The 25,491-nt window shown below is 45.6% G+C and overlaps 3 protein-coding genes across 4 annotated transcripts in view; 1 reads left to right on the forward strand and 2 right to left on the reverse strand.

Moving 5' to 3' along the window:
* The window catches only part of LOC104060648 (alpha-2-macroglobulin), a 30,203-nt gene extending 28,739 nt beyond the window's left edge, over positions 1-1,464 (reverse strand). For both annotated transcript variants that reach the window (XM_054069199.1, XM_054069196.1), the window contains exon 1: positions 1,306-1,464. In XM_054069199.1, the coding sequence (XP_053925174.1) occupies positions 1,306-1,394 (89 nt within the window). In that variant the 5' untranslated portion in view covers positions 1,395-1,464. The remainder of the gene's footprint in view (positions 1-1,305) is intronic.
* Positions 1,465-4,621: 3,157 nt separating this feature from the next.
* Positions 4,622-19,368, reverse strand: LOC104060629 (C-type lectin domain family 12 member A). Its single transcript, XM_054064046.1, has 6 exons — positions 19,022-19,368; positions 12,872-13,032; positions 9,599-9,685; positions 8,714-8,865; positions 6,726-6,829; positions 4,622-5,099 (listed from the first exon to the last, which is right to left on the reverse strand). The coding sequence occupies exons 1-6, from the start codon at positions 19,366-19,368 to the stop codon at positions 4,988-4,990; spliced, it is 963 nt and encodes a 320-aa protein (XP_053920021.1). The 3' UTR covers positions 4,622-4,987.
* Positions 19,121-25,485, forward strand: M6PR (mannose-6-phosphate receptor, cation dependent). Its single transcript, XM_054069393.1, has 7 exons — positions 19,121-19,437; positions 22,030-22,203; positions 22,410-22,582; positions 22,672-22,781; positions 22,990-23,120; positions 23,643-23,769; positions 24,358-25,485. The coding sequence occupies exons 2-7, from the start codon at positions 22,031-22,033 to the stop codon at positions 24,478-24,480; spliced, it is 837 nt and encodes a 278-aa protein (XP_053925368.1). The 5' UTR covers positions 19,121-19,437; position 22,030; the 3' UTR covers positions 24,481-25,485.
* The last annotated feature ends 6 nt before the right edge of the window (positions 25,486-25,491 follow it).

Raw genomic sequence — 25,491 nt, forward strand, 5'->3', positions numbered from 1 at the left:
TAGATAAGCAGGAACAGGTAACAGGAGCTGTACAGAAAGAACAAATAAACCAATCTGATGACTACATTCTTCACTGTACAGGGAGAGAGGCACATTTTCTAGCAGTGTAAACAAGATCTTCAATGCAGACATCTGGAAGGGATCTGTTTTTTTCCAGGCTCTGGCACAGCAGCAGCACTTCCTTCCAGTACCCTGAATAATGCTACAGGATGTTAGTAGGATTCAGCAGCCACACAAGTGCCAGTACCTGGTGAATAAATGCCATTGACTACTCACCGCAAAACATCTGTAGCGCTACATGCCTTCCTTACAGAAACCCAAAACTGCCACAGTGTGGTGCCAGATATTAAGTAAAAACACTAGAGCAAATTTAAGTTTTTCAAGGGAGCAAGGCCCTCTGTCTCAGCCCAACCAGACAGTCCCCAGTGCCCAATACTGCATCTAGAAATCAAAACCAATCAGCTTAATGGCAACAGTGCTCCCTTTTGGGTGGGCAAGGACTGGCCTCTGACAGGTATGCCCAGAGCAGCAAGCAGCTGGGAGAAGAGCGCTCAACCTCAGCCATACAGTAGGGCATTGTCTTTAGTGCTGGAAAAGGCTCTAACACCTTTATGTCCATCAGCTGGTCTCTAAGAAGAAAGCTCTGGCCCCTAAGATACCAGCCATTTTGTTCTCTTACCCTGCATTTGATAAAAGCACTGCAGCACAGCCCTGCTCTGCTGAGGAGGAAAAAGCATTGCCAAAAAGCCAAACGTGAATTAAAAAAAAATAAAGCCATTTCTGGTCATGCCAGATAAGTTATTTGTTCCTTTTTTTCTCTCTTTATCAATCATATAAACACTCCCTGGGCATTTCAGCTTGGGAGTAGGGTAGTCAACCCTAAATGAAATCTCTCATCTTCTCTTTGTCTTTTAAAAAAAAGTCCCCTTCTTAAGAAAAACTGACTGTGTAAATAGTTATTTAAAAAGTTGCCTTTTAAAAGAACCAGTTCTGTGCAGAAAATTTTGTTGAAATGCTGTCAGTTCTCTGAAGCAGCAAAAGGTATTTCCACAGTCTTTCCGCTCTTTTTTCTTTTATTGTCCCCCACGCCCTTGTCCCCCATTCCCTGGGAGTTATACTGATATCTCAGTTTTGTAGACCGGTTTGCATCCCCTGAAGCAATAGTATTTTCTGCTTGTAGAAGATACTTTACCCAGCCCTGGTGTCTTTATTCTGGGTAAAAAGTAGGCAGAAAAGTCAAAACAACAAATATAAGAATACAACCCAGGTCTCCTGCCTGCCCAGAAACCCCCCTGCTTAGCTTACGGCTCCGTGGCAGGTGAAGCATCCCCAGGAACGAAGAACAGGAGAAGGAGGAAGATGTTTGGTTTGAAGAGCGGCCAGTCCTTTCTCATGGTGCGGAGCAGGAGTCAAGCAGGGACCCGGTCTGGTCTGGTGGTGATTGTATTCCCGCTCCGCTCTCAGAGTCAACCTCTTTATATTGTCCTCTGTAAACAGCCCGGGGGCTGGAGGAGATAAGGGCTGCGAGTCAGGGCCCATTCAGAAGTAGGGGAAGTCAGTAGGGAGGAGCTGGGCAGAAGGCCAGGCACTGGCAGGGAGAGGGAGGGCAGGGTGGCCAGCAGGCTGGAGCTGTCTGTCTCTTGGGGCAGGGCAGCAGGCAATGGAGAAGGAATGGTGGAAGCTAAAGAAAAGAAGGGCTAACAGCTGAGGAGAAGGGGAAAGCCTTCATTTCTAGCAGGGCTTCCTGTATGGAGCTGGCTGCGGCACTGGCCATGGAGGCTGCTGGAGGAGAAGGAGCAACTTGATTTCCTTCAAACTGGGAACAGAAGATTGAGTTATAGTTTGGGAAACAGGAGTGGGTGTGCCTAATTTATGGGCACGACTTGGAAATAGGGAATGCAAACTGAAAACCTTCCCCCTATACCCACCCTGGTTTTTTGTACTCTTCATTCCTGGTCCCACCAGGGCTTATACCAGGAAAAGAGGCCAGAGGGTGCCTGGACAATCAAGCCGCCTACGATAATCTGACCTTCACCCTGACAGAAACAGGGACAGTGACATGACGGGAAGCTGCCATAAAGTTCAACCCATTAACAGCATGTAACACATTAACCAGTTCCCCAGAGCAGCAGCTGCCCCTCACACATCAGAACAGACACGGCCTGGGTCTTGCTTTGTCTGTAGTGCTTGTTGTTCCACGTCAAGTTATTGGCACATCTAGATCAAATTATTGCTGTTTGCTGGAGTCCTTCCCGGTTTTGTTGTGTGAAAATCCATGTAATGCACTGGGATGGGTCATGTTCCATCACAAACAAAAATCTCTTCTTGACCATCATATTTACTGTAGTTACCTTGGTCTACAGCTGGAGGATCAATAATAGCTCTGGTAATTATTACCCTTGAAAGTAGCAGTAGAATATCTCTCTTACTTATAGTCCTAACCCAAACTCCAGAGAATGGAGATCTGTGTTAGAGGATGTAAAGCATAATTATCAGATTGAGAAGGATGCAGGATAAAATTATTTTCTGCCTGTCCTTCTCCTCTCTTACTATCATCATCAAAAGTTTAGTAAGCTCAGAAACTTTGGAGTTAAGAAATTAAGTGCAATGAAGTAACAAAGCTTCAATGTAGACCTCATTCTGCCCTGCAGCAACCTGCATGGAAAAGGAGAGCATATATTTCCTTGGGACTGCATAAAAGACAGTCCAGACTTGTGCTTTGCTTTCTCCACCTGATGCCTAAAGGTGGCTCTGCCTGCCCAAAAGAAATGTAACCCAGGAAGTTCTGCCTTACCTGAAGTGAAGAGAATTTGTACATGAGATGGTCAAAGCCTTTTTGAACATGACACTTCACATTTGTTTGAACAGACTGGGAACCGGACTGATTGAACACAAACCTTCCAGGAAAGAGGTGCAGAACTGCATGCAGAAGAGGAAGCTAAGGCTACTGTTTTTGGCATATAGCCATACAGCTCACACCACCCACAAGCCAGTTCCCAATCATTAGGACCTTGGTCAAAAACTGCTGTGTAGCCAAAAAAAATGAAATGTTTTCAGCCTTCTGGGGTGTGCAGGAACAAGATTTTAAAGGCTTGAGAATCCCAGTAGGTATGAATGAACATGCACAGATACTGAACTGACCTTTACAATCTGCCCTCAAGCTGCTTGGCCTCCATCCCGTTCCCAGTAGCAACTTTGGGCCCCAGCAGCCTAATTTCAAGGGTCTCTGCATGGCCTGTGTGATTCAGCTTGCAGGTGGTGGCACAGACAGCGCAGTGGCAATGAGGTTTCGCTCTCTCTCCTGCCATTTCCATCTGCTGTGAGTAAAACTGAGAAGGCCAACAGGCTTTCTAAAGCTTTTTTGCTAGATATTAAGTGGTTACCTCTAAGCTTCTCAAAACTCCTGCAAGATGTTGGCCTGTCCATGAGAAGAATGTGTTTTAAAGAGATCTTTTCTGGATTTCTCTCAGTGAATCTGAAGTTCTGTTGTTTGACATAGCTCAAATAGAAAGGTGTCCCTGTTGTGCAAAAAGAGCACTAACTATCCTGTATCTGAGCCAAGAATCCTGATGCTTTCATTGGTAGCATCACCTCTGAGGTAATTTTGTGGCCACCTCTAGGAGGGCCACCTAGAAATAGTTGCCCAGGATCATGTCCAGATGGCTTTTGAATACTTCCAAGAATGGAGACCCCCACAACCTTTCCAGGCAACCAGCACCAGTGCTTAGTCACCCTCACAGAAAAAAGTTTTTTCCTGATGTTCAAAGAAAAATTCCTGTGTTTCAGTTTGTGCCCATTGCCTCTGGGCCTGTCACTGGGCCTGTCTCTCCCAGAACAAACACACACCTCAGAACATCTACTAACCTGCTGCTTGCCAAGGCTTCCAACTTGCTGTTCTATAACATGCAACTTGCATTAGACTATAAACTGCAATGCCAGGCCTCGAATAAACTGATGATAATAAACTGGAATATAATATATTAGGATAAATAGGATAAATTGGAAACTAATAATTTTTTTCTTCCTTTGTTGGAACAAACCATTTACAACAACAATCCCCTTTCTGGGGGGAAGTGGTAAATTTCCCAGGTATGTGGAAATGCAACCTAGTGTCCCACTCTTAGTATTCACTGTGGCTTTATGCTGTTCACACTCTTAGCCTGTCTCTGCTCTATTTGAACTGAAAGCTCCTTGTAGTAGGGATTTGTCCACTGCTTCCTCTCTCTGCAGTATGAAACTGCAGAGGTGGAGTTGGAAACGTGTTCTTGGTTGACTCAGCAATAATACACAATTTAACTGTATTCCTTTGACTTCAACAGTCCAGCCTTGACTAGTTTGGTTGAAGCTGACCTATAAAACATGGCATGCAGCTGGCTCCTTCCAAAAGAGAGAAGTAATGACATAGGTACACACTTTTGGCCCAGTAGTATTGGAGGTTTATTTTCACTGCTGGATATACAGAAGTTGCAGTCTCATTTCCCCCTCTTCTCTCCCAGTCATACTGCTGAGATGCAAAAGGAGAGGCTGCCACTGGGGCAGGTCAGTTTATATGTTTCTGACAGTAGACTTCATTTTCCCGGTCCTGCTGGCATCAGGCAATGCAGATGTAGGGAATGGAAATGAAACCTAATGCTCAGGAATGGAGGAAAATGGCCAGCTCATGATGATCAGACATCTGAAGACACAGAATTTGTTGTTGCAAAATGTTGTTTGCCCTTATAGGACAAGTAAGGAAAGACTAGAGCAGGGAATATGTCCCAAGTCTCGTCTGGTCACAAACAACAGTAATCAAACAGATGTGGACTCAGAATGGATCTACTGCTGAGGATAACTCATCTTTATGGGCAACAAGCCTGTGCCTGCTAAACACCTTTGTGAGGGTGTGGAAAGGGCAAGTCCTTGGTCTTCACTAGAGCTTTGATTTGCAGGACAATGTTCCTCTTTGTACCACAGACAGATGGTTATGAGATGGAAATGCACATGAGATTTATCTAAGAGACTTCTCACAGATCCATGGAGCAAGAAATTCACAGCTGGAGGCCTGAAAGTGATCTTTCATCTGGACAACACAGTGTTGCACAGGGCTGTTAGAGAGGACTCTGTAAGAGAAATGGAACAAAAGTGAGACTAAGAGGAAATGCTGAGATTGTCTCCTGGAGGCAAGAAAGAAAAACGTCTGATTTTGAAGGGTAGAGCTCAGAGGAAGTGAAAGAACCCAGTCTCCAAAGGACAGTTGTTAGAAAACAAGATGTGCACCAAAATAACTATCTACCTGGAAATTAGACATCTAAGTAATTTTGCCATTGTGAACCCAAATGAGAACCAAACATAGACACGGTGCCCTGCAGTGACAGTGATATTCGCCAGCATGAGAATGGCAGTGCTGAGAATTTCGTGGAAAGACGATAGCCTTCAAGGAATCATAGAATCACAGAATCACTAAGTTAGAAAAGACCTTTGAGATCAAGCCCAACCATACCTGTCTGCTACTAAATCATAACCCTAAATACTTCATCTGCATGTCCACTCAGCCACCTCCCTGGGCAGCCTGTTCCAGTGCCCAATAACCCTTTCAGTGAAGAAAATTTTCCTAATGTCCAATGTGAAATTCCTCTGGCACAACGTGAGGCCATTTCCACTCATCCTATCACCTGTCACTTAGGAAAAGAGACCAACACCCACCCCACCACAACCTCCTTTCAGGCAGTTGTAGACAGTGATATGGTCTCCCCTCAAACTCCTTTTGTCCAGGTTAAACAGCCCTGGTTCCCTCAGCTGCTCCTCATAAGACTTGTTCTCCAGCCCCTTCATCAGCTTCATTGCTCTTCTCTGGACACGCTACAGCACCTCAATGTCTTTGCTGTACTGAGGGGCCCAAAACTGAATTTTGAGGTATTTGAGGTGCGACCTCACCAGTGCTGAGCATAGACAAACTCCTGCTGGCCACATTGATACAAGCCAGGATGCCACTGGCCTTCTTGGCCACCTGGGCACACCACTGACTCATGTTAAGCCGGCTGTCAACCAACACCCCCAGGTCTTTCTCTGCCAGGCAGCTTTCCAGCCACTCTTCCCCAGGCAAGGAGTTTGTAAGAACAGGAAGCTGGATTTGAGAAGGGAACTAAGCCAAGTGCTAAGAATACTGACATACAGTGAGAGCTTGAGCAAGTTTCCTTGCTGGAGAAGCATTAGAGACTATCTCACTGTGTTAACTGCCATAAAAATGAAAGGGCCAGGCAAAATCACTGAACCAAATCATAATGTTTTCCTTCATGCAGAATGCTGAGTTTTGTCCAAGTAAATACTGAGCCCAAAATTAAGAGTCTGACTTGTGTTGGCATTAGCGAAGCAGCAAAGAGCTAGGCCCTCATAACCAGTGACACCAGCATTGGGCAGAATGAGTTCAAGGTGGCTAAACCAGTAAAGTTAAGATGGACCATACGCTTTTCTGACTGAAAAAATGTGTGTGCAGTGCAGGCAAATAATCTTTGGTCCAAGCAGATGGTGAGAAGTAGAGAGACTTGCATTAGTCTTCATCACAAGTACATGACTTCACAAGGTGCAGGGCAGTAAAAGTAGGCTCTTTCAAGTTCAGTGTCATACAGGTGACAGTAAGAAGAAAATCTGTCCCTGAAGAAAGCTCCTGAGACCTGGTGCAGGAACTCTAGGTGTTGTGGAATACAACTGAATTAGCACTGTTGTTTTTAAAACAGAATTAAACTCACTTGATGCCATTGAATATAGAGCCATCTTCCCAAATCCACCCAGAGCCTGTGCTGTTCCTCAGTCCAATCGAGAAACATCCTGTTTGCATACTCTTAAACAGGTCCTAGAAACAGTGAGAAATTACAAAGTGACTAATGAAAGCCAGCTTAAAACTGGATGTAAGGAAAAGTAAAGAGGAGAGAGAGCAAGATACATCCCCTTGCCTGACTGTTCCTTAAGAGGCAGACAATACCGCCTCTCCACACTTGCAGATCATGCCTGGTGTAACAGCCATGTGTACACTCACAAGGAAGTAAGCATGCTTTCAAAGATGCTGGGCAGATTCTTCAAAGAACATTTCTCAGGGCAATATGTGTGAACCAACTGCACCCCAGTCTCCTGGAATTTCCTGCCCAGAGCCTTATGTAGGCATGTTTGCTATTAGTATTAATATTAATGCTCTACCATACAGCTACCCAGAAAACTAATACAAAGTGTTAACAATTAAAGGTAAAATCAGGGCAGGGCAGGCACAAACAGATCTGTGTAAAGAGCCCAGGACCAAAGCTCATTAATTATACAAACTTTCCTCCTAGGTGTTTTCAATGCTCATTTCCTTTTGCCTACCCTATAACTCCAGTTTACTGTTAAAAGGCAACACCTGCAACAGAAGCTTGGTCCCGTAGTAAATTCTACCCCGTCAAAAAAAAACAAATATGACAAAGGCAAGAGGGAGAAGCTTGTCTTGTCCACATTTGCAATGAAACCAAACAACAGCGACCTTTCAGTGGTATGGCTGAGCCCCATCCTTACCTCCTGCTGCCAAATCTTCAGAGAAGACGTCTTTGCACAGCAGCATTAACAAAGCGGTTTTGGTAAAGTGGTGGGAAGAGGAGTAGCTCAAGGAACACATAAGTGCTGCTGGTGGTTTGGAGGTGACTGTTCTTCCCTGGTATGTAAGGAGAGGTTGAATAGTCACAGCCTTTGCAGCACAGGATGTGTATAACTGTATAGCTAGGAAAGTCTTTCTTATGTGGGGAAGACTGAGCAGGGAACATGGGTAACACTAGTAGCAGAGACAATTGTGAGAAAGCAGCAGGACCAGGTAAGGTTTCTTTGTGCAGAGAAATGGGTGATCTGGCGATGATGAGTATTTCCCCAAGGAATCAGGATTTGCCTAATCAGGTGTGAGAGCCTGGTACATACTCCAACTCAAGCAAAGGCCTGGCTTTGTAAGCCCCCACAGAATATCATACAACACAACTTCTGTCAAGGGACTGAAAGCTGTCCGTGTTCTTTGGAGCTAAAAAGCTCTGGCTTCTGCCAAAACCAGATCAAGTACCTCTGCTCTACTTAGGCAGATGTACCTCACCTCCCTAGTTATCAGATCTACTCATTTCTTTAATTGTCATACACGCCCCTGCCCCTGGTGAACACCTGCTGGAAAATAAACCGTGGAGCAGATAGTTTCTGCTAATTTCACCAGGACTACTCAGGCAGAGAGGAAGTAAGTATTCAAAACAGACTGAGAAAGAAATATCAATGCATGAATATGGCAAGGGTCATTGAGCAGGAGGAACTGGAGTGGTTGCAGGAAGGAGAGGCATCCCTTTTGCAAAGGAAGCATTTCTGGAGAGTGGGGCATAGTAGTTTGTAAGCAATGAGTACAAAGACTGCAGCCTTTTCCTGTAGTCATTCCTATCAGCCTTGTTGGGGCTAGGAGGGGAGGTGGAGAAGGGCAGTGGAGAAGGCTGTCTTCTAGCAACCTTCCTAGGGTGATTCTGAGAAGCTGACAATGACCCTCACCTCTCCTTTCTCCCTTTTGCTTCTTTGCCTGCTGGGAACTTCTAAGGTGCATACTGAAACTGGAAGTGCACTGTAATGTCACAGCCATAAATCCTTTCTGTCCTTTAACATCAAAACATTGATAGACAGCACTGCTTGGATGTCACTCACTGAGGTATCTGCAAGGAAATGGAAGTTCCTCAAAGAATATGAAAACCATTACCATTTCACTCCGATCGCTGATCACCAGGAGATGAGCTCCCTGCACCCTGCAGAATTCCTGGCTGGAATGCCAGTCCTTCCTCTCCTTGGAGAAAGAGTAGCAGCTCCCTCTGTAGGCTATCCACGGCTCAGGGCACTGTGGGTGTGAGTCATCTGTAAAGGAATCAAAATACCATTTTTTCTCTACCATTAACCAACAGAAACACATTTGTCAGCTGGACTCTTCTGGATAGTTACAATGCAGAAAACCGAAGTCAGAAAAAGCATCTAAAACCAACACAGAACTTCAGATCCTCTGTGCAATTTCCAAATCTTTGTACAAGAGTCACATACGGTCTACTGGTGCAACCCACTCCCATCCCCAGTTTCCTCTGAACTACTCAGATACCTGAGAAATAAAATTGGCTGTCTGAAAGCAGATGACACTCTGAGTGTGCAAAAAGTGAGGGAAAAAATTACAGCATTCTGTGGGTATGGTGTTACCATGTCACACATCAGGTGAACAGATTTTAAGCAGCAAACAGTAGGCTTTCCCACATCATCTAACACCTCCTGCACGCATGCAGAAGTGTTATAGACCTTGTATATTTGTTCTACAGTTTACCACTGTAATTACAGCAGACAAGTCTAAAAGAACCTTTGAATATGTTTCACTGCTCTATGTCACAGGATCTGAAATGGTTTACCCAAGGACTACACAAGGACTATATTGTTCCAAATATTCTCAATAGGCAATTGGTATTTAAGGCTGATAGAAATCTGGAACAGCTTCTGATTTAACCCACTATAAGGGAGTTTAGTGCCTGAAAACCTGTTCTTAGAAGAGTCTCCAGTTCATTGCTTTTGCTGTTTGTTGCTCCCCCTCAGTACCCCTTTGTGCACTTACGCATCTTCCAAATTAAAGCAATGGCTAGGAGAATGCTCAGTATCCCAAAGCCTGTAGCCAAGCCTGGCACAACTGCTGGCTGAGATGCTGTAAAAAAAAGAGAAGAAACCACAGTGAACAGAAGCCACATGAGAACTGATGCTGGTTTTAGGTAGTTTACTGGTGTCCTGGGCTTTTCCACAAGGAACTGAACTATTTAAAGCATCCCTGTCTTTTTACTAGTCACGCATTGCTGTCATCACTGTCCCTGCTCAGCCTCCCTGAGGCCTTGCCATGACCCTGCCCAGCAGCCCAGGGACCCGTTTCAGCTCAGCCCAAGGAGGTCAGTCCCTGCCTGAGCTTTCCATCAAATGTAGCTGTTTCCAGGAACACCTGGTTAGCCAGAGTTCTGTCAGGATGGCCAAGAGAGGAAGCATCTGTTCCAAGTCAGTCAGAGCCCCCCAAAAACCACATTGCGCCTCGTGCTGGCAGGAGCCTCCCAGCAAACCTGCTCCTGCCTCAGCATTGAAGCTCAGGGTGGAAACACAGAGCAGTATTGCCACAGCCACCACATTCCAGCTTAAATGCAAAAAGAAACCCAAGACCTTTTGACTAGCTCTCTCAGCAACAGCAAAAAGTTTAACATCAGCATCCTGTTCACAGGCTTAGACACATGGTTGTGTTATATCTTCCCAGGATGCTCCCAAGTCAGTCCTATGCTCTCATCCACCTCTGCCATGCTGGGGCGGCAGGATGGGAAGGCCAGCCTTAAAGACTTTGAGATGTCCCTCCACACTTTTACCATCACCATCTGCTGTTCACTTGTTGCTCAGTCTTTGCCTTAAATGAGTCTTCAGGACAGCCTCCACCACCATCCAGTACAGCTTCCTTCCAAAGGGTGGAACAGGACTGAGTGTAGAGATCTGCTGTGTACAGCAACATGTGTTAACCTCCAGGTTACACATTGCTTTCCTATTGTTGGACCCAAGAGGCATTCACTCTCCATAAGCTGATTGAAATCTCAGCACTAAAATCTCTTTCCCAGGCTGAGGAGTGGATGACACTTACTGCCACAAATGAGCTTCAGAGGCATTTGGTTTGCTTGTTTTATTAATCTCAGCATGACAGCTGCACAGACAACATGACTTCCCAAGAAGCACTAAATGCGCTGCTGATGGTTACTGATGTTGAGGAACCCAGGACTTCCCTGTGCTTCTCCCTTTAAGGTTGTGTACCACATTCTGCTTCAGAGTCTTCTACCCAAATCCAGTGGCAAAGTCCCTGATGGAGCTCATGAAATCTGAGGTTCCTCTCTCTTGACTATGTCACAAGACCCAAAGAAACATATTTGTACTCCCAAAAAAGGCTAGAAGCCTAAGGAGTGAGATGGAAGAAATCTAGCTTTAACCAAAGACAGTATCACAACAAGCATATTGAAAACTTGGTGGAAGAAGGGCTGTGAGCTGGATGTCATAGCAATAGCATACAACATACACAAGGAAGATAAAGGAGGCTGTTCTCTGCTCAATAAAAAATACAGTCAAATTGAGCTAAATAACTAAATATATCAAAAACTGACAATAACAGCATCCCCACAGACCAAGCAAACACTACTAAATGCATAGGGTTGGAATTATTATATAGACTGCCAGACAAGGATGGCAACAGCACTCCTGAACTGGCAAAATAAATCTCAGAGAAATGGTGAAGGAAGCACATGGTGGCAGGCATCAATTAATTGCATTAAATTATGCAAATGCCATGTCAGGCCACGATGTTGAGATTGAATGCATAGACAGTATCAACAGGCACCTCTCAGAACAGCAAGCTGGGAAACAGAGAAAGCTGGGAAACACAGAAGGTGAAGCAGCTCATGACTGCTCAGGCCCCCTGGCTCACCAAGGCTCCATCCAGCAGCTTCTCTACCACAGTTAACACAAACACACCGAAATTCATCCAAGCCAAAAACCACCACTATCCTCACCAAAAATGCACTGTAGTATAATAATTTCAAAATGGGAAACTACAGGAAAATGAAGAAGTTTTTCAGAAACAATTTAAAAGAGATGGCTAAAAGAATAAAATATTTGTAAGCAGTAGGGTAGACTTTTTTGGACATCTCCCAGTGGAGGGTGAAAACAAATGCACATCACTTATCAAGACTATTCTGTGTAAGACAAAGAAAGCCAGAACTAAAGCAGAAGGGGAAGGGACTTCACTTAAAACCAAGAACGCCTCCTTTAATCATTGGAAGCTTTGTCCAAATACAGAAAGCAGAACAGACCAATTTATTTTAATCTTAGAGCAGTTTGCATGCTCACTGGTTTTAAGACCAGTTTCTGGTTTATAGCAATATGTCTAGGCCTGCAGTTTCAGCTAAAATGAGGTTTCAGCCAAAGGGCTGTGATGCAAGAGAGAGCTTCAAGGAGCCTCGTTATAAGTTCTTCTGTCAGAAAGGTCTTTCCTAAGGTAAAAAACTTGTGTTTCCTGAAGCTTGCAAGATCTCCTCCGTTTCCTCACTTGCAGTTAAAAAAACCAGCAATATTTATTTATTTATTTAAATCATTGTTAAAGAACAAAACTTCATTTCTTTTCAGTTACAAAATACAGAAGCACCTTTCTACTACAGCCTACTCCTCAGCTTCAGGCAAGACGACAATGGGAGTACTGAAGGACTTGAACTGGGTATCTGTTCTCTCTGCCTGCTCTCTGTTCTGTTTTGCCATCAGATTAAGCCTCAAGAGAATGGAGTCAGCCCGGAATTAAAGGGTAGAGTGGAGTTGCTTCTCTGCAGATTGAAAACTAAGTTAAAGGGGATAAACCTAATTATTTGTTCTGAGACCGCATTTCTGAGGATTTGCACTTCTGTTGTCCTTCCTCTCTCAAAGAAGCTATCTCCTGCACCCTCCAGATCACTGTTCCTGATTCGACAAGGCAAAAGGCATTTCGGTCAGTGAAATGGTTAATCCTCAGGTGTCAGCACCAGGTAACGGAGCTGGTGCCTCCTGACAATGAATAGGGCAGTTCACCCTCTGTTGTTTCAAACCAACTGCAGCAAAAAGGAACTGACTCGACTCAGCATCAAAGCAAGATCCCTCAGCACTTCCATTACCAGAGCACTGGGAGAGTTCAGTTCTTAAAAATGAAAAATTATGCCATTAGATGATTTTAGCAGGAAAAAAGAAAATGAAGTAGGAAAATCATATCAAAATGTTTGATGTGAATTTAAGCCTCACAGTGATCAATCTGTGAAAGTGGAATTAAAAAAAAAAATCCATAAATTGGGATTTTTACCTTTTGAAAGGGAGTCCCTGCATTTCCTCCTTTTTAAAACAGGTTCAAGGGTTTGTGCTTGATCCTCAGCTCCTGGACTACATGTGAAGCTCTTGTAGAAGAGGATGGGAGAAATACCTGAGATGAGTTGGAAACAGAGGAAGGAAATCTGAATCGAGCATCTAGAAATATTTGCGTGTAATTGTCTGAGGAAGAGCCTCCTCAAGGGAGGATAGAAGTGGATCAGTGGTCATCTAACATAAATATCCAATGTTTTAACTTCCTAGTATAAAAAATACCCCATTGGGTCTCTCATATTGCTCTGGAGAAATAATTGTGATATGCTGCATTCATCTGCAAGAAACGTGACCCAGTACTTTTAGGTTTGGAAGTCCAAATTCAGTTCAAAAAATGAAAGCTGTTAGCATTTTATAATTCAAGTCTTCAAGGACAATCTGAAGAATGTTATTGCACTGCCCCAGATAGCTCCCCTTGGCTTGTGCCTGTGTCAATATGGGAGCAGCATGACTACCTAGGGCTAGGGAGGAGGATTTGAGAAATGAGGATCCTGTCCTTGGTTATGGCGTAGACCTGGTTATTGTTGTTATTACGAGTGTGCTGCATATGCTAGCACTGTCTTGAGTGACTGCTGGACTGACATTTAGGTAGTGTGGTGTTATCTAAGGCTCTGTGGAAGACAAACAGAAGACAGCTAGTTCAATTCTTTATTTTCAAGAAGTTCATGAGAACCAAAATCAGTTGGTTTGACCAGAGGACTGATATATTGTGATATAGTTGTGATATTGTGTCACAGGGATTACTTGGTAGCAAGGGTCTGCAGTTGTAAACAGAGATTAAGTACTTGAGAGGACATCTCTCAAAAGTGATGGAGGTGAGGACAGAATTGACAATAAAGACCTTCTAAAGAAAGATACTTAAACTGTGCTCCTTAGGGACTCCTTGCAGAAGAGAGCTAGGAAATAATCAAATAATATGCACAAAAAGTGTGTTCAAAGATCAGCTTCTCTATTTTAGGCCCTCTGACTTTAGCTCAAAAAGATGAGGGTACACAAGGGAAAAAGACGAGGGAATTTGGAGAGGAGGAATATTAAAAAGAAAACTGTAAACTTCTCAAGAGGGGATTGGGTAATCTCCACTTCCAACTGGGTGTGAGTGAACAAAAATAGTAGGGAATGAAAGGATGTCCCTGTGTTTTCTGATGCCACAGAAAACATAAATTCTGATGAAAACATCTGCAAAAGAAAGACTCCTTCCAAACAGAGGGAGTGTGACTACCAGATAGGAACTAGGGGGTTTCCATGTTGGCTTTTCATCTACAGTGCAGTAAGTGACCAGGTACCAGCAACAACTACAGACAAATGCAGGTATTCTGATCAGAGTGTAGAAATCTCAGATCCCATAGTTAGAGCCCCCTTTGCTGCAACATCTCTGAAAAAAAGCTAAAGTCAACCATTAATGTCTCAGCCAATGCAACACAACTCAACACAACTCATCTAAAGCACACAGGCATTTATAAGAAAAGCTGTCAGCTCATGGGAAGACGACACAAAGAGTGATCACTAAGCACTAAGAAAATCTTCCTGTCTCAAGGCAAAAGCTAAAATTTTGCTCACTGGGAGGTATACAAAACTAGAACAGAAGAAACACAGGAAAAAATATATCACAAAAGAATTCTGCAGAGCCCCACGGGAGAGAGACTGGATGATCTCATGTGTCTCCTCCATCTCTGATCTCTGATTAGCATACACCTCTCTCTATACTCACATCTTACCTGCCCTTCAAAGAACTATTGCTGACAATCTCTTATTGCTGACAAGCAGACAACTCTAAAACTGCAAATCTCTTTTTGGAGAAAAGGTTGCCTGGGTTGAATGCCCAGGAGCAGACACCAAAAGGGGTCTGGCAGAGAGAGGGAGGGGAACAATGCTGGGTCTCTGACCCATCAGCTTTTATTACAGTAGAATACAGTAATTTTAGATCCAAAGCAACAGCACTATTGAGCTGGTACTCAAAATCAGTGGCCAGCTCAGAGTGGTTTTGTTAGATCTTGCTTTCACTCAAAAGAAAACGTTTTGTTGACCTACCTCACTCAGCATCCTTACCTCCTCTTTCCCATCCAGTTTTGGCCCTTAGCGGAGGAGTCTGAGAGAATTTGACAGAAGTATAAATTATTTCCTCACTTGCATCAGCTGCAGAAGTTTCTGATCTGCATCCCTCCATGCCAAAGAAAAGAGTGAATATGACAAGATATTTCGATCAAGCTGCTGAGCAACAGGGCTGAGCTCCTGTGAAACAGGAAACTAGGGCTACATTCAGAAGTCAAGAAATGTGAAGTTACAACCACTATCTCCACCTGCTCAAATTAACCAAATTTACAACAGAATGGAGAGCACTGGTAGTGCAATAACTTCCACTTTCTTACCTGGTGCAGGATTTCTTAAGAACAGCTGTTAGTGGATGAGGTGATTAATCACAAAGTGCCTGGGTATTCTAACTGTTGACAATGCAAGACGCTATGATTACACTGTCATAGTAATTGTAAGAAAGTGCGTCACTGAAGAGCTTCCTGTCAGGACAAAAGCAGGTAGATAGCAAGAACACAAGATGGAAAAAAAAAAAAGGTAAATAGCAAGAGTAGAAGGTGAAAAGTGGGATAAGCATTCACTACGGCAAACTGGCAATCCACCTGCTGTCAAAAGGGAAGTACAGGTGGACAGCACAGGTTTGAGAAGGAAGCCTTCTAAACTTTGAACAATTCTACTGGGAATTATATCTACACCCAGTATCCAGTGTGGATGGGCATGAGACACTGACAGGCACTCAGAGCTGGTATCCCTCAAGACCCTCTGAGTCAACATCTCAAGAGCATCAGTACAAGAGACATATGGACATACTGCAGAGACTCTAGGAAAGGGCCACAGAGACAATGACGGAACTGAAGCATCTCACATGAGGAAAAACTGAGTCAGCTGGAACAGTTTATCCTAGAGAAGAGAAGGCTGAGGGAAGATCTTATTAATGTATATATAAAAACCGGAGGAGAAGTTATAAGAAGAGCCAGGCTTTTTTCAGTGGTGCCCAGTGACAGGATCAGAGGCAATGGGCACAAACCGAAACACCAGAGATTATGAGATATTGAGTAGGGGGATGGAACACTTGACCTTGAGAGGTCCATTCCAACCTCAACCATTCTGTGACTGTGGTCAGGAAAGTATAATTTTCTTCCCAAATACTGAAGATTGACCACTGATGAGAATGGAAGGAGAAATGATGCCTCTAGCATTCTGAAAACCCTCTTAGCTACATTGTTGGCTGACTTTTGGTTTTATCCAGATTCTGATCTCTTCCAGTTCATACTTGCCAGGCTCGGGGTGTACATCTTCCTCACTGGTACAGTTCATTTACAAGAATTGCCTAGGCTTTCTCAACAAGGGAGTCTGTCATGGTTTTCAGTTCTAGGACAGGCATGATCACTCCCAGTCCTGGTGGCATGCTGCAAATTTGAGAAGTGACTGTCCAAGAGAATGCTTAGTTTGATATGGATTGTTGTGATCAGTTTGTTACAATGCATCTCTGGGCCGGGTGATCAGGCCCAGTCAACATGGGTTTACAAAGGGCAGATCTTGCCAAACTAACCTGATCACCTTCTATGACAAAATCACTCGACTACTGGATGGGGGAAAGGCTGTGGATGTAGTCTTCTTGGACTTCAGTAAAGCCTTTGACACAGTTTCTCACAGCATTCTGCTTCAGAAACTGTCAGCCTCTGGCCTGGACAGGCGCACACTCTCCTGGGTTGAAAACTGGTTGGATGGCCGGGCCCAGAGAGTGGTGGTAAATGGAGTTAACTCCAGCTGGAGGCCAGTTACAAGTGGAGTTCCTCAGGGCTCAGTACTGGGTCCAGCTCTGTTCGATGTCTTTATCAATGACCTGGATGAAGGCATTGAGTGCACCCTCAGCAAGTTTGAAGATGACACTAAGCTGGGAGGAAGTGTCGATCTGCTGGAGGGTAGGGAGGCTCTGCAAAGGGATCTTAACAGGCTGGACCGCTGGGCCGAGACCAATGGGATGAGGTTTAACAAGGCCAAATGCCGGGTCCTGTACTTGGGACACAACAACCCTATGCAGTGCTACAGACTGGGGGAAGAGTGGCTGGAGAGCTGCATGGAAGAGAAGGACCTGGGGGTGCTGGTTGACAGCCGACTGAACATGAGCCAGCAGTGTGCCCAGGTGGCCAAGAAGGCCAATGGAATCTTGGCTTGTATCAGAAATGGGGTCACCAGCAGGTCCAGGGAGGTGATTCTCCCTCTGTACTCGGCACTGGTAAGACCGCACCTCGAATACTGTGTTCAGTTCTGGACCCCTCAGCACAGGAAGGATGTTGAGGCTCTGGAGTGTGTCCAGAGAAGAGCAACAAAGCTGGTGAAGGGGCTGAAGAACAAGTCTTACGAGGAGCGGCTGAGAGAGCTGTGGTTGTTTAGCCTGGAGAAGAGGAGGCTGAGGGGAGACCTCATTACTCTCTACAACTACCTGAAAGGAGGTTGTGGAGAGGAGGGAGCTGGCCACTTCTCCCAAGTGACAGGGGACAGGGTTGGTGTTAGGGCTGAGGACATTAGGTTGAGGATTAGGGCTAAGGGTTAGGGAATTGCATTAGGGAAGAGGGTTGGGGCTTGGGCATAGGGGCTAGGGCTGACGGTAGCATTAGGTTGGCCATTGGAGATAAGGTGTAGGGGCTAAGCGTTGGCTGTTAGGGCTAGGGGTAGCATTAACTTGGCCATTGGTGCTAGGGGTTAGGAGTTGGGGGTAAGGGCTGGCAGCTAGGGGCTGGGGGTAGTGTTAGGTTGGCTGTTCAGGCTGGGGATTATGGGGCTTGGAGTGGGGCCATTAGGTTCGGCGTTGGGATGCCTGTCAGCGGGCCCTCATTGCTCTTTGGAAGAGACAGGGTTAAAGCTAGGGGCTTTGGGTAGTGTTAGGGTGGCCATTAGGGCTAGGAGCTAGGGGTTATGTTGGCCATTGTGGCTAGGGGTTAGGTTTGGGGCTGGGGCTAGTGTTAGGACTATTAGGGCTAGGTTTAAGGCTGGGGACATTATATTTAGTGTTAGGGCTGAATGTTGTGGAGCAGCACCATTATGGTTAAGGCTAGGGTTAGGGTATCATTATGGCTAGGATTAGGGTGCTGATAGGGTTAAGGTCAGGGTTAGTGCTAGGGCTAGGACTAGAGTAACATTAGGTTTAGGGTTAGGGTTAGTCCTAGGCCTAGGGTTAGGCTTAGGGCTAGGGTGCCATGAGAGTTAGGCTTATAGCAAGGGCTAAGGTTTGGGCTAGTGGTCAGGCTGCCACTAGGGTTAGGGTTATGGTTAGGGTGTCATTAGGGTTAAGGTGAGGGTAAGGGCTGGGGTGCCATTAGGGTTAAGGTTAGGGCTAGGGTTAGGGGTTAGGGTTTGGGCTAGGGTTAGCACTATGGTTTAGGGTTAGGATTACGTTATGCTAATTGCTAGGCCTAGGATTAGGGTTAGCGCTAAAGCTACAATTATGGTTTAGGGTGCCATTAGGGTTAGGGTTAGGGTGTAGGGCTAGGGGTTAGGGGGGTAGTGCAATTAGGGTTAGGTATAGGGCTAGGGCTTAGGGTTAAGCTCAGGGCTTAGGGTTAATGGTTAAGGTTAGGGTTAATTGTAAGGGTCAGGGTTAGGGTTAGCACTAGGGTTTAGGGCTGTTAGGAGTTAGGGGTATTTGGGTAAGGATTAAGGTTTGTGTTTAGGGTTAGGTTTTAGGGGTCAGGGCTATTAGGGTTAGGGGTATTTTCATAAGGGTTAGGGCTATTAAGGTTAGAGCTTTGGCTAGAGTTGGGGTTAGGGTTAGGGTTAGGGTTTAAGTTTAGGTCTAACATTAGGGCTAGGGTTTAGGGTGAGGGTTAGCGTTAGGATTACAGTTAGGGTTAGGGTGAGGTTTAGGGTTACAGTTAGGGTTTTGGTTAGTGTTAGGCGTTAGGTTTAGTCTTAGGGCGAGGGTTAAGGTGAGGGTTAGGGCGAGGGTTAAGATGGGGGGGGGGGCGCCTGGGTTAAGGGTTAGGGCTAAGGTTAAGGTGTGATTTTGGGATAGATGTTTGAGGTTAGGGGTAAAACGAAGGTTAGCGCTACTGGCAGTGCACACTGAAAGGAACGGGCAGGCGGGGTTTCCCGGCATGTCTCGGCGCCCATTGGCGGCGGCGGGGCCGGAGCCGCCCCTCCCCGCCGGGCGGTGCCTCGCAGCTCTCCCCCTCGCCGCTCCCGCTCCGCATTCGCTGTGGCTGCGGCACTCCCCGCTCCCATTGGCGGCGGGCGCTGGTTCCGGCTGCCTTTTCCTGGTTCCGGGTCACGGGGCGGGGCGCGCGGCGGCAGGACCGGGAAGCGGAGGGCGCCGGGGCCGCAGCGCGGATCGCGCAGCGCGGAATGCTCGGGAGCGGCTGAGCGGAAGCGCCGGGAGCGGCGGCGGCGGGCGGTGCTCCATCCGTGCTCCATCGCTGTTCCATCTGGCTGCTGTGCGGGATGCAGTTACTGTCACAAAACAGCGGACTATTTTGATATAAGGTAAAGTGGAGTTGCGTTTTCAGCCAAGTAACTGTGTTTTTTCAAAGTCAGAAGCGATGTCCCTCGGATAGCATTGGGGGGGGGGGGGAATTTATAGCTTTTTTTTTTTTTTTTCCCAAATAGTGTTTTTCCAAACGCTGTGATGCCTTGTGTTCAGTGTGGTCTGTCCTGAGCAGAGGTGTCTGCTCCTGTGATCCTCTCTGTTTGCAGCTTTTCCCTCTGTCGAATGCACGGTCACGCAGGGCTGGCTCCAAAGCTCCAATCAGCGAGAGATTTGGCTGTTATAAAGCTCATAATAACATTAAAATTAGTCCTTGTAGTAGCAGAACATGCATAAGATTTCTGGGAGAATTTATCTCTACGCATGGAAGTGGGAAATCTGTTCTGCCCCAGCTCTGGTCTCGCTGCACGCAATTGATCGAGACCACTCCACGTTGCCCAGCCCTGATAAAGGATGCTTGTTTTCTCAAACTCCAGAACGAGTCTTAGAGTGTTTACTTGCCAGCATTTTGGGTATCAGCTGTGTGCAAGTGAAGCACTTGCCAGAAAGTTGCCCGCAGAAGCTGTGGCTGGTGCTACAGGCACAGTCCTTCTCTTGGTCTTGTGAGAGATGAATCACGAGGTCTCGTGTCACGAGTTTCCTCATTTCGGCGTATCTGACTCGCACGGCCATCAGGGAGCTGGCCCAGTGGTTTAAAGCTGTTACCAGAGACACTGCAAGGGCTGGGGGTAATCATTACCCCGGGGTAGAGAGGAGGGCTATGAAGGTAATTGGGAGGCTGGAGCAACTCCCATACGTGGACAGGGTGAGAGAGTTGGGGTTGTTCAGCCTGAAGAGAAGGCGCCTTATAGCAGCCTTCCAGTACTGAAAGGGACTACAGGAAAGCTGGGGTGGGGCTCTTCATCAAGAAGTGCAGGGACAGGACGAGGGGGAACAGTTTCAAGCTGAAGGAGGGGAGATTTAGGTGAGATATCAGGAAGAAATATTTCCCTGTGGAGGTGGTGAGACACTGGCCCAGGTTGCTCAGAGAAGTTGTGGACGCCCTATCCCTGGAAGTGTTCAAGGCCAGGTTGGATGAGGCTTTGAGCAACTGGATCCAATGGGAGGTGTCCCTGCCCATGGCAGAGGGTCTGGAACTGGATGATCTTTAAGGTCTCTGCCAGCCATTGTACAATTCTATGATTACAACCTGACTGTGCAGCAGACTCGGTGCTCTTCGCCATTCAGAGCAGCTGCACTTTGTACTGCAATACGCTTTTCCGTCCGTGCCTTTGACATTCAAGTGTTAAATGTTTGTCATTTTATAGAGGTTGTAAAACATTTGGGTTTGGTACCTGGCACATTCTTTGATGAACAAATGGGATACAGCTGTAATAATGGTGCCTGGGAGGTTTTCTGTGCCAGTGATGTAGAGCACGTGTACAGGTGCACCATGGAAAGCTGCATAAACAGGGAAAAGAAACACAAGTAGCAGGGCTTGGTGGCAACATTGAGAAGAGGAGCTGCTGTATACAGGCACTTGATTACTTCCCTTGATTACTGTCAAAGAGCATCAGTTCTACTGTCAGTTGCCTGGCTTAAAGTAAAAGTGGTCAATTTGGCTTAACCTAGGCATTTGTAACAGTAGTCTTGTGGACAGTGTGACTGTCTCTAAGAAAATGAGAAATGCCCTGTCAGGTCAGACTAGTGGCAACCCAAACCATTCTGTGATTCAGGTCAGGAAAGCAGGGTGTCTTTCCAGCAGACTGCAGCTAAGTGCTGATTTAATTGTGGGTCTATCAGCTGCCTTCCACCAGCATTTGGAGGTTTGCTGAAATCTGTGATGGGAGAAGCAGAAGGGAAACTGTTGTGCCACTGTGGTTGGCTGATGCAGTCAATGAATGCTTCATGTGTGATTTTAGTATCAACCTGAAAGCCAAATCTTCTAGATTTCATGATTTTCTTTATTACTGCCTCTTTGTTTGGATCTTACATAGGGTGTCTCAGTTTCCTCCTTCCCTTCTTCTCCCATGAAAACAGAAGAGAACTGTTCTGTCAACTTGCAGCTCAGTATTATTAAACAGTTTCAGATTCTTGGCTAAAGTAGTACTAGAAAGATAACATGATTATTAAGATTAAGGCACTTAAACACACAGAGGTTGAACAAACAGAGCCTGACTAATCACAGTGGCTCTTCCCACGAGAGCTGCAAAGAGGATTGAATAGAGGCCTGGTAAATAATTTGCTGCTGACTGGCTTCTCGGTGCGATGCAGTAATGCACGATGGCTTATGCCTGAAAGTTCTCCAGCATTCACCCTGCTGGGCTCTGCTCTGGCTGAATCAGTGCTAATTCATGTATGTGCTCAGCACCAAAACTTTTTGTAGTCCTGAGGCAAAAGTTGGAAAAGAATCCCAAATCAGCCCCATAAATTGTCTTTATGCAAGAGATTCAGATTTATTGTCTTTTGGGAACTGTGAGATGTTTCTAGACTTTGACTTTTCCTATTTTGTAGTCAGGACTGAGGAGGTGGCCAGTCGCTGACTTCATGACCCTGAAATTAATTTGGATGGAGCTAAAATGGTTAATCCTTTGTATTCTCTTTGTGTCCAGGATGTCATCACCTTGCCATACCTCTGCTATGCTGGTAGTCTTTATGGCCCTTATTCTGGGTGTGGTGGCTGACCAGTCAAAAGAGAGGGGCTGCGATGTGATCGGTGATGAGAGCAGCGAGTCGCAAATGGAAAGAGCCTTGCTGAAGAAACTAGAGCCCCTAAGCCAAATGAGGTACACTCCAACACCCTGGCAGGCCTTGGGGCTGCACAGTGCCTACCCTTAGGCCAAGGGGTGGGGAATATTTGGGGCCAGACTGCAGAAAGGGCTTCTCTGTTAGTATGGACTGTGACGATCTTCCAGGTTTAGGGTGTCTGCTGCTCTGAGCCTCACTCTTTGTAATTTTGTGGACTGTATGTTCTGTCCTTTCCCTGCTGCAGGTTTAACGTTACTGTGGAGAAAGGCAAAACAGAAAACTACGTCTACCATTTCAGGGTGTGCAGGGAGGTCAACAGCAACTTGCACGATTTTAGTGGCCTGGTGCAAATGGATAGACAGAGTGGAAGGAGCACAGTGATAGGAAGAATCAATGAAACCCAGGTCTTCAATGGAAGTAAGATTCCACTCAATACTCTTCTTCCTTAGTATGGCCTTTTGCCTACTGATCTGGATTTGCAACCTGTATTCTTTCTCTATTGGCAGGTGACTGGATCATGCTGATTTATAAAGGAGGTGATTCATATGGCAGCCACTGCAGTGGTGAGAAGAGGAGAGCTGTGATAATGATTTCATGCAAGCGGGGAGTTACAGCGGTGAGTGATATGTGAGGGGGGAGAAGAGCAAGAGGCTGCTAGGAAAACAGTTGTTTATAAGCAGAAGAGCTTTGAGGAGGCAGCAAGGTTTTCTTCAGTCCTCCAGTGTCTGCTGCCTAGCTGCACCAACAATGATAATACTGTCTTCTGGTTAAGTTCAGCATGCCTGAGCATGTTTTCATATGACTTAACTCTTACCAAATTGCAGAGTTCGTTCAGCATTATTTCGGAAGAGCGGGAAAAGGAGCAGGAGTGTTTCTACCTCTTTGAGATGGACAGCAGTGTGGCTTGTCCAGCTGTGGAATCCCACCTCAGTGTTGGCTCCATTCTGCTGATCACGTGAGTCATTGGAAGAGGTGTTCATGTCTGGGCCATTTTAGAAACATAGAGAATGCTATACTAGAATAGATAGTTGTAGTGTACCTGCCCACAGTCGCTGTTAGATGTTACTGTGCCTCTGAGCCTTTTGGAATCTTGCTTAAGGCATGATGTTGCGGAGCTGCTCTGTTCCTTGCAGACATCCTCCTTCGTGGTTTACAGACAAATGCACTGAAACATGGAGGACATGACTTCCTAAAATTCTACAATGGCTTTTTGCCAGAGCTGGGAATTCAGACTAGGAGTCTTGACTCATTTTTTTATGTTTGTGCTTAGAGGCACTGCTTCATATAATGCTGCTGAAAGATTTATACTAACAGGTCAATATTGTCTGAACCTTTTCTGGCCTGGTCTCTTTTTATAACTTGTTCTTGAGTGGTGCTCAGCAACTTGCTCCAATAACAATCTGCGGCAGGTGGGTGGTTTGGAAGAGGTTTTTTATAGGATTTCCTCAGCTCTGATCTTTTTAATTCTGTCCTGTAGGTTTGCTTCACTGATTGCAGTCTACATCATTGGTGGGTTCCTCTACCAGCGCCTTATAGTGGGAGCAAAGGGCATGGAGCAGTTTCCTCACTTTGCTTTCTGGCAAGATTTGGGCAATTTGGTGGCGGTGAGTGACAATCCCTGTATGTTCCCAGCCTAGCCAATATGTTTGGACAGGAGAAAATTGTATCTGCCTTGTCTTTGTTGACCATGTCTCTTGGGTAGCCCTACCACCAGGGTAGGATACCTTGAGGCAGAAGTGAAGGATATCCGATTTGGTGGTTTAGGGTCTTTTTTTTTTGTTTCTTTTTTGAGTCCTTGCTGAGTCTGATTCCTTGCCGATGTTCTGTGATTGCTATGTTACAAACTAGAACATGTATTTATTAGTGTGTAACGTTTTCTAGGTAGGAATTTTAAGGTGGGAACTGTGAAATATTCATATCTGACTCCCTGAACTGTAGGCAATTCTGTTTATCCTCCATGCTCATCTCAGCCTGATGTTGCTGCATACTGTTAATCAGTACCACATTCTACCTCAGAGCTTTTAAGACCAAGTAGGATATTTGGGGTGCTGCTCTTGCCACGAGAAGTTTTGGGGACATGACCCAGGTAGCGTGGGGATAGGCATAATCCTTTAGAAAAACAGAAATCACAAAAGCTGCTTTGCTTTGGATTGCATATAGTCTGATTCCAGTGCAATATCCTCTGCTTGTAGGATGGCTGTGACTTTGTCTGCCGATCTAAGCCTCGAAATGCACCCGCTGCGTACCGTGGTGTGGGAGATGACCAGCTGGGTGAGGAGTCGGAAGAACGGGATGACCACTTGCTACCAATGTGATGGGCTTTCAACACTGAGTTCTTTTCTCCCCATCTCCCTAGTGCTTGTTTAGCCGGATGGCTCCCAGCCAGTTCTTCCTCTCACTTCTGATTTTCCTTACACTGTTCGCTTTTGCTGCTCTCTGATGTGTCAAGTCCCATAGATGCCTCTGGGTGGGAACAGTGCTGGTCCCTGATGGCATGACTTACATTCACAGTGCTGTTTCAGGTTTTTAAAAATGCAGCACAGCTTAGGGGTGAAAAGTGCTGAGAGTTGAGTAGATGACAGCAAGAAAGCAATATGAGCAGTCAGCACTGAGCAGGAATGGGAGATGAATCACTGCGAGGAAAAAAGGGACTTGTATGGGTGCAGAATGGGAAAGGCAAAATAGGCAGTGGGTTAAAACAGCTGAGACTGTAGGAGGGATCTTTTGTTTCTGTCTTTCTTTTTTTTTTTTTTCCCCTTAGGGTTTACAGGATCTGTCAGACACTGGAATTATTTTTCCTTGAATGCATTTTCAGCTTTTCTAGCTTCTGCAATGTTTCTGCCAGCATAACCTGCACAGTGTGCTGTATATCAGACTCCATGCGGGTGGAAGAGGCATTAGCACCTCTGCAGTCTTTTCCTAATGGCAATATGTGGAAGAGTATGCACCAGTTTCTTTTCAACAAATACAAAGGGATGCATGCCATCCTCTCAGACTGGAGAGGGGCAATGTTAAAAAACTATAGGACTTAAATACAGTCTTGTGACTTTCCAGTGCAGTCAAAATATTGTCTGTCTTCTCAGTCATTGAGAAGCAAAAGGAAATTACATGCTGCTTAATGAAGGGAACCTTTGCTGAAACTGAAACTGACATCAAGGCAAAATGAGAAAGGTTGCTGCCACTTGAGTTCTGTTACAAGTGTCCGGAGGTGACTGCTTGTACCGCTGTCACTTGTCAGCATTGTGATTTCAATGCTCCTTCAAAGTTCCTTGTTTGGCAGAGGGTTTTCCTGTGAAGGTACTGGATTTATTTTTTTTTTTTAATAA

The sequence above is a fragment of the Cuculus canorus genome, chromosome 1 (assembly GCF_017976375.1).
Source record: "Cuculus canorus isolate bCucCan1 chromosome 1, bCucCan1.pri, whole genome shotgun sequence".
Classification (NCBI taxonomy): Eukaryota; Metazoa; Chordata; class Aves; order Cuculiformes; family Cuculidae; genus Cuculus; species Cuculus canorus.

Coding starts and splice junctions, on each gene's coding strand:
- LOC104060629 (XM_054064046.1), bottom strand. CDS start 19,368: ATGGAGCACGGATGGAGCACCGCCCGCCGCCGCCGCTCCCGGCGCTTC. Junction 13,033..19,021: donor CCGCCTGCCCGTTCCTTTCA/GTGTGCACTGCC, acceptor AAATATTTCTAG/ATGCTCGATTCAGATTTCCT. Junction 5,100..6,725: donor TCTATATTCAATGGCATCAA/GTGAGTTTAATT, acceptor TTTCTCTTACAG/AGTCCTCTCTAACAGCCCTG.
- M6PR (XM_054069393.1), top strand. CDS start 22,031: ATGTCATCACCTTGCCATACCTCTGCTATGCTGGTAGTCTTTATGGCC. Junction 22,204..22,409: donor GAGCCCCTAAGCCAAATGAG/GTACACTCCAAC, acceptor TCCCTGCTGCAG/GTTTAACGTTACTGTGGAGA. Junction 23,121..23,642: donor GGCTCCATTCTGCTGATCAC/GTGAGTCATTGG, acceptor TCTGTCCTGTAG/GTTTGCTTCACTGATTGCAG.